Raw genomic sequence first — 7,219 nt, 5'->3', positions numbered from 1 at the left:
CGTGACGCCCTGCAGTTTTGCAAGAGCACAGAGACTGTGGAGCAGGGCTATCTCCCAGAGATTTGGCCTGTCACCGTCCGTTGTTGGTCCTGTGTCTCTGTCTGGCGAGGAGGCAACGGCACAGCTATGGTGGTTTGTGGAGTGGGTGGACCCCGGCCAAGACGGCCTGGGCTGACAAGAGCGGAGAGGAAGAAGAAGTGGGCAGGTGGTTGCAGCTGAGGAGCGGAGGGGCGGGGTGGCACGGGGTGGTGTGAGGCGGCTGCTTCTCCGGGTTCATGAGCTGCAGGAGGCCTTTGTGTGCTGAGTGCCGGACCTGCTCTGCTGATGTCCGGGTGTGTGCTGTCTTCTCATCCTAGTCTCCCTGAGGGGTGGGCCTGCCCACTTGAGGGAAGTCCTGTAGTAAGAAACGGCGGCAGAGTTGTGCCTGGCGCTCCCCATGGGAATTGCGTGGGTGCAAAGGAGGTTATATAGACTCAAGGCCTACACCCCTTTGGGTTCGGCGCCGGCAGGGGGAAGAAAGCCTATCTGGGGAGCTGGTGCCTGCCTTGAGGTGGTCGGCAGCCCCATGCACCGCGAACCCGTCTTAAGCACCTTGTGTTTCTGGGCTGAGCCTGTTGGAAACGGGCACCGAGAGCATGGGGTGGTTGAATGGCTGGCAATGGCAAAGAGACTGCCCGTCCTCCAGGGACGTTCCCAGGGAAACGTGCCCTTCGACTTTCTGCTGCGCGGGAAGGGACCTTGGCGCCGCGATTCTCCCTTGTGAGTGCTGTGCTTGGCTCCCCTTGCCTACCACGTGTTCCCAGGGCTGCTACAAGCAAGCTGCAAGGATATGGCTCTGGCCCAAAAGGCGGAGATGCCCTGTGGCCTGGGGCACTCACGGAGCCCAGCTCCAAGTGAAGGACCTCCAGCGAGTCCATTGACGGCACAGGTGTTCTTGGTCCAGGGCCAGGCTGTGCCCGCTGGCCCTCCTTCTGCCACATCACGTCGGTCTCCTCCTCAACCACCACCTCCACCTCAGCCATTATGTCTTCCACCATCAGCACCGCCTCCTCTTCCAAGGCCGCCTCCTTGCTCTGTACTCCGGCCGTCCTCAACAGCAGAGCCTCCAGCCTGAACACGGTGCCGTCCTGTGTGCTCCCACAGATCCCGGCCTGCGCAGCCCAGCCCAACCTCCGCACCCCTAGGCTCTTGGGGACCGATCCCCCACAGACACCCTCCCTAAAAACCCACGGGCATCGCCCTGCTGAGAACCTAGTCCCACACCCACGTGGACCCAGGTTTCCTGAGGAGCTCCGCTGGACCCGCAGATCCTGCAATGGCCACAGGGCTCGGCTCCCCCGCAGGCTCAACTGTGCACAGGAGCTCAGGAGCCAGAGGCCCAGGCCCTGGGCCTGCAGAGCACCACCAGCAGGCACCGCAGCCACTGCAGCGGGTGCGGGAGCCTCTGGGTCGGCAAGGCATTGCAAAACACCGTGCGCGCAAGTCATCAATGGCCAACCCTGGCGGCCGGCCTCTGGTGTGCCCAGGGCATAGGACAAGAGGCCCTTTGGAATGCTCCTTGGACTGCAGCATCCTCAGGGAGGAAGCATGGTACGCAGAGCCTGTATTTGCCTCGACCTGCGATAGTGTGTGCCGGGGTTCTGGCCTCTACAACAGATCAATTTCACCTTAGCACAAGGAGGCGACTTTCCTCCCACGTGCCCGGCCCGACTCACTTCCCCTAGGCCGCCCCTGTCAACCTGGCCCCAGCAACCAGAGAGAGTTCTCTGGATCTGCAGTATTGCTTCCGTACCATCCAGCTGGCCTGCCTAACGAAGAGAGATGTTTCATGTGTTCATGACACATAGAGATTTTCATGGCTTGCCACACTCAGGATGTCAGGACACAGGGCTGCCGTGCCCACAATTCCAAATGCCACGCAGCCCGTCTGTCCCAGGATGCCGAGCTACCGGGCACAAGCTCCAAGGGCTTCTCGGAGGAGGTTTGGGGAGAGGAGTTGGCGTTAGGGGGAGTTGGAGATGCAGGCCCACCAGTGGCTGTGCCGCCCAGGGAGACGCCCACCGCCCTCCCATTCATTGGCCAGCATGGGAGGAAGGCGGTCGCAGCGCGGCTCCCTGCGCTCTTCCCGCGCAGTCCATTAGGGGGCGCCCGGGAGCCCCGCGCATGCGCACTGAGGGCCCGCTGACCCACTGGGTGCAATAAAGGCTGCGGCCGGGTTCGTGTGGCTCGGTTCGGGCAGCATAGGCCTTGCTCAGTGGGAGTGCGGAGGAGGGCACCGTCTTCAGGATGGAGGCTGTACAGGAGGGGGCGGCCGGGGTGGAGAGTGAGCAGGTGGCTTTGGGGGAGGAGGCGGTGCTGGTGTTGGATGACATAATGGCGGAGGTGGAGGTGGTGGCCCAGGAGGAGGGCCTCGTGGAGCCGCAGGAGGAGGCCCAGCGGGCACAGCCTGGCCCTGGGCCCATGACCCCAGAGTCTGCACTGGAGGAGCTGCTGGCCGTTCAGGTGGAGCTGGGGCCGGTTAATGCCCAAGCCAGGAAGGCCTTTTCTCGGCAGAGGGAAAAGATGGAGCGGAGGCGCAAGGCCCACCTAGACTGCAGAGGCGCGGTCATCCAGAGCGTCCCTGGCTTCTGGGCCAATGTTGTATCCTTCTCAGTGTTTCTTCTGCCTTTCTGGTGGAGAGGTGCTCTCGGGGAAGTGTAAGTAACTTATGGGCAGCTTGGCATCGATGTGACGCCACCTTTGGGGAACAAAGGTGAGTTGCCCCGGACAAATGTGGCTAGGGAAAACTGCAGCAGGCATGGGTACTATTTTCCTGCGTGCGGCAGAGAAACCCTTGGTGATGCCGAGCAGCAGACGTTTGGGGCATGTTTTTGAAGAACAGAAGCGAGTTCAGACCAGAATAGGTTTTTGTGTGCATCAAGCTATTTTTAAGGCAGTGTGATTGCTCCCCCTTTCTAGTCCGATCTGGGACTGGGCGTCTTCGGCTATAAGCAGATTCTGCCACTCCTCAGACACCAGCAAGTCTCTGCAAATCGCACCTCCGCATGTCAGTGCAGTCAGCCTCAGAATTATACACCCTCTGTGAAGCCAAGGGGCCTTATTTTAGGGGTAGGGGGAGGCGAAAGGAGGTCATATACGTGGAAGCAGATCTGAGAAATCCCCTACCCCAGCCTCTGGGTGCTCTTAGGCCTTCTTCCCTGTTGCTCCTAGCTTCTCCTTCCACCGCATGTAAAGCCTCTTTGACCTAAATCAGATTGCAAACCACCCCCAGATGTCAGCCCTGATCACTGACCAAGATGAAGACATGCTGAGCTACATGATCAACTTAGAGGTGAGGACAGCAAGACTGAGGCTAGAGGGTTTAGTGGGGGAGGGTAAGGGAAATAATTGGTTCCTGTGAGCAACAGTTGGCACCTCACCCAAAAAGGTATTTAAACTTTCTCCACCTTGTCCTGACAGGTGGAAGAAGTGAAGCATCCCGTTCATCTCTGCAGGATCATGTTGTTCTTTCGGAGTAACCCCTACTTCCAGAATAAAGTGATTACCAAGGAATATCTGGTGAACATCACAGGTGACAGGTGGCTCCCAGGATGGGTAGTGGAAGGAAGATGGTGGGTGGATCATTGCCAACGTGATCCAGTCCCCTTCCCACAAAACTTTCTGTCTCTGTAGAATACAGGGCTTCTCATTCCACTCCAATTCAGTGGTATCCAGATTATGAAGTTGAGGCCTATCGCCGCAGACACCACAACAGCAGCCTTAACTTCTTCAACTGGTTTTCTGACCACAACTTCGCAGGATCTAATAGGATTGCTGAGGTGGGTCCTCACTGGGAAACATCAGCAATGACCCTGGTGTGTTCCCACCTGTTTGGGTCACCAGTCTGAGCCCTGATGAGGCGTTTGCCGATTGATTCCCCTGACAGATCCTATGTAAGGACCTGTGGCGCAATCCCCTGCCGTACTACAAGAGGATGAAGCCACCTGAAGAGGGAACAGAGATTTCAGGTGAGCCGTTCAGTTGGAACTGGAGCTGTTTGATGCCCACTATGAGGGGGTTGACACACCTGCCTATTCAGGGAGCCTGGACGCTCATTTCAGAAATGTAGAAATTGAGGCTGCTTTCCTATATGTAGAAATTCCTTGAGAGGACGAGAGAGAGTGACAGAATCCAGGACATTCATGGCATTGGGCTGAAAAAGGCAGATTAGAGACTGCACTGCAAGGCAGGTTATAGCTGTGAGTCTTAAGCCCAGGGGAGCATAGTCCATTTCCAGAATCACTGAGAAGTGAAGCTGAAAATCATTCACTTCAATCTGTAGCCCTTGATTCCATGGCCGTCAACCCCAGCGGCAGTCATCCTACCTACTCCATGAGATTGGGCTCCCTGAATGTGCCTCCTGGTCATCCCTGTCCTAGACCGCAAAGGATTGTTTAGATTGATGGATTTCCTTGAGCTATTGCCGCATCAGATTTCTGTGTGCTGTTAGTGTACAATGCATCTTGTTAGCTGACTCCCCTCACAGAGAGTACTGGGAATGGGGCAGGTATTGCGGAGAACAGTTTGTAACCCATGGTAGGAGGAAGTTTAAGAGATCACAAATGGGGAAGGGATATCCTTTTCTCAGCGGGCCCTGCAATTAAAACATTTCAAAGTATGGCTGAGAGAAATGCGTTTTGACATGCGTTTGTGTTTCTCTAGGGGACTCCCAGATGTTGAGTTGACTGTGAGGGAGCATCGGACCTTACTTAAAACAGCAGAACTCCTAAAAAGTTACTACCGTATGCAGGATGTCAGTACTCAGCATGGTCTTATGCCCAGGAAGTAAAGGAAAAACCGACCCAGTCACAAAAAAATCAGACAGGAAAAGGGGGTAAACTTGGATTGTATGGAATGCCAAATAAATATTCTCAAGAATGTTTGACTGTGTGTGTGTGTGTTTGTTTCTGTGTGTGTGTGTGTACGTTTATCCCCTGGATTTGGGTGTCATATTGAATTGATCAATCAATATGCTTTATTTTCTTCATGGAACTGACCCGTCTGTGTTGGAGCTGGGCCTCTAAAATTGTGGAGTGAATGGGTGTGGAATGTGTTGGGATTCTTCCTACAGGACAGAGTTGGGGAGGTCAAAGCAAAAGACAGCTTAGTTGGAAACTTACTTTGTCCTATGGAAGCAGAAGTAGTTCAAGGAAAGGGGTTAAGGTTTCCACAGCCCAGTTTGCTGGGACCTCTAAAATCCTTCATTTTGGGTATCATCATACACAATAGATAAGCACAGGATGATGGAAATCTTGAAGTTCCCTTTCTTGTTGAATTCACGTTCTTTTAAAGGTGAATGCATAATCCTTTTCTGGGACAATCAGCCCCTCAGAACTTCTCACACATCAACGTGAGAAGAAATGGGCAGGTAAGGTGTATGGAGGGACTGTGGGAAAGGTGACAGAGGCATGTGGGAAAGCATTCAGGATATGCTTTTTGGCGTAGATGACTAAGGGAAAACACAGACTGGCAGAAGTGCGGGGAAAGGGGTTGGATTTGTGGAATATAAGATTGCTGGGGAATCCACGCATGGACTGTCTTGTCACTTGATGACACAGGATATGGACACTCTTGTTGATGTTTACATCTTTAGTTGGGTTAAGCTTTTCTCCACGATTGTATGTTAGGTGAGGAACCAGTAGTGTACGTAGCTACCAACATTACGAGTGCATTTTGTGCTCTTGCAAACTCTAGTGAGGCTCTATTCTCCCCAGTGATTGGCACTGCAGATTGTTTCTGGAGCCCAGGGCCCTCTGATTTTCTGTGGCCTTTTCAGCATACTTTGCCTAAGTTTAATAATGTAAAGAGCAGATAGTTGCACAGTATGTGTTGCAAGCCTCACACAGGAGGACAACACATACAGTTTTCATTCACGGGTGGGTGGCGGCTTCCCATGAACACCTGTGTCTATGCACAAGACGAGGGGTTGCCTGTGTCACTGATGGGTGAGGAGGATTTCAGTGTCGGCGGCAGAACTTTCTTCCCGGTTCCCAGAAAAAACAGTTCCAACATGAGCATCCATGTTGGCCACACACTAGTAGAGTGCTAACATTCCTGTCCCATATGTACTCTGGTCGGCACAGCTTCTGTGAGAAGAGCTATGTTGTTTCAGGGAGGAAGGTTTGACAGTCAAAGTTCATGAATCTGTTGTACTGCCTTCAATACGCATTCCACACCTCCTGCTCGGTATCAGCAGTTGAGCTTTGAAAATCTATAGCCCAGTTTTGCCCCTGCTCCTGGGCACACTGCTGAAGCTCTGGAGGGGGAGTCTTGTCCTCCTCTGACTACTGTCCCCATGACCCACAAACACAGGAGAAACAGGTTTTCTCAGCAAATTATTCTGAAAACATTCGGAACCCTTTGGCCCCGTGAAGCTGCCCTTTATCTCACTGTGTGCAGGTCAAAGACACTGTGGTCCAGTACAGTATCCCTATAGTGGGAATGGGGCCACAGATTGGTGCCTGCACTCAGGGCAACTCAGATTAGGAAATGTCTGGGGACTTGCCTATAATCAGGTCATGTGAAAAGGTCTTGCCCCAAATTTAATGCATAGGAAAAAGTTGAGGAAGGTGTCTTGCAATGATTTCTCTAGGAGGTAAATAGATAAGAAGGAGACCATAAATAGATGGCTAGGGCTAGTTTTGGAACTAGCCTGTTTGAAAGTGGTGGTAGGGGAAGAGCTTTTTACAAGGCAGGCAGCAAACCAGGAACTGTCTACAATGGAAGGGCGTGCCATGGGTTGGTGGCTCAGCCATATTGCCACCCCACCGAGTGAATGCAGCCGACTGAGCTCCTTCCTCAAATCCTACATACAATTCAGTCTAGTGATTTCACATGAGATCCCTTGTTTTGGTATTATCAGAGATGGTGCTGAATTGTACAGGCTGTCTAACGCTTCTTCCACTGAATATCCGTGCACATGGGCCACAAACGCTAAGGGTACTGACGGATTTGTATTCTGCCTCAGTAACTCTGAAACACCTCTGTTACATCTACTGTCAGGGTCTTTTTCATGTTTAAAGTACCAAGTGTGTGTTTGTAGTTTTTAGTGTGTTTGTAGTTGTGTATGTTTATTTCTCTGCGTGGGTTTGTATCTTTCCTCTGACTCCACCTATGTCTCCCCATATTTTTCCACACTACCTGCGGTAATTTGTACATGCCTATCTCTACAACCATGCTA

The 7,219-nt window shown here is 52.9% G+C and overlaps 1 protein-coding gene across 1 annotated transcript; it reads left to right on the top strand.

Moving 5' to 3' along the window:
• The first annotated feature begins 2,166 nt into the window (after window positions 1–2,166).
• LOC129053478 (testis-specific Y-encoded protein 3) lies at window positions 2,167–4,921 on the top strand. Its single transcript, XM_054545516.1, has 6 exons — window positions 2,167–2,640; window positions 3,254–3,331; window positions 3,460–3,571; window positions 3,673–3,818; window positions 3,926–4,007; window positions 4,702–4,921. The coding sequence occupies exons 1-6, from the start codon at window positions 2,287–2,289 to the stop codon at window positions 4,722–4,724; spliced, it is 795 nt and encodes a 264-aa protein (XP_054401491.1). The 5' UTR covers window positions 2,167–2,286; the 3' UTR covers window positions 4,725–4,921.
• The last annotated feature ends 2,298 nt before the right edge of the window (window positions 4,922–7,219 follow it).

This window comes from Pongo abelii, chromosome Y (assembly GCF_028885655.2).
Source record: "Pongo abelii isolate AG06213 chromosome Y, NHGRI_mPonAbe1-v2.0_pri, whole genome shotgun sequence".
Taxonomy (NCBI): domain Eukaryota; kingdom Metazoa; phylum Chordata; class Mammalia; order Primates; family Hominidae; genus Pongo; species Pongo abelii.
This window is presented reverse-complemented; position numbering and strand designations above follow the sequence as displayed.

What these genes read in the sequence shown, in the direction of transcription:
- LOC129053478 (XM_054545516.1), top strand. Translation starts at nt 2,287, where the DNA reads ATGGAGGCTGTACAGGAGGGGGCGGCCGGGGTGGAGAGTGAGCAGGTG. An exon ending in CTGGCTTCTGGGCCAATGTT is followed by an intron (nt 2,641 to 3,253) that starts GTATCCTTCTCA and finishes GACCTAAATCAG; the next exon opens with ATTGCAAACCACCCCCAGAT. An exon ending in GATCTAATAGGATTGCTGAG is followed by an intron (nt 3,819 to 3,925) that starts GTGGGTCCTCAC and finishes TTCCCCTGACAG; the next exon opens with ATCCTATGTAAGGACCTGTG.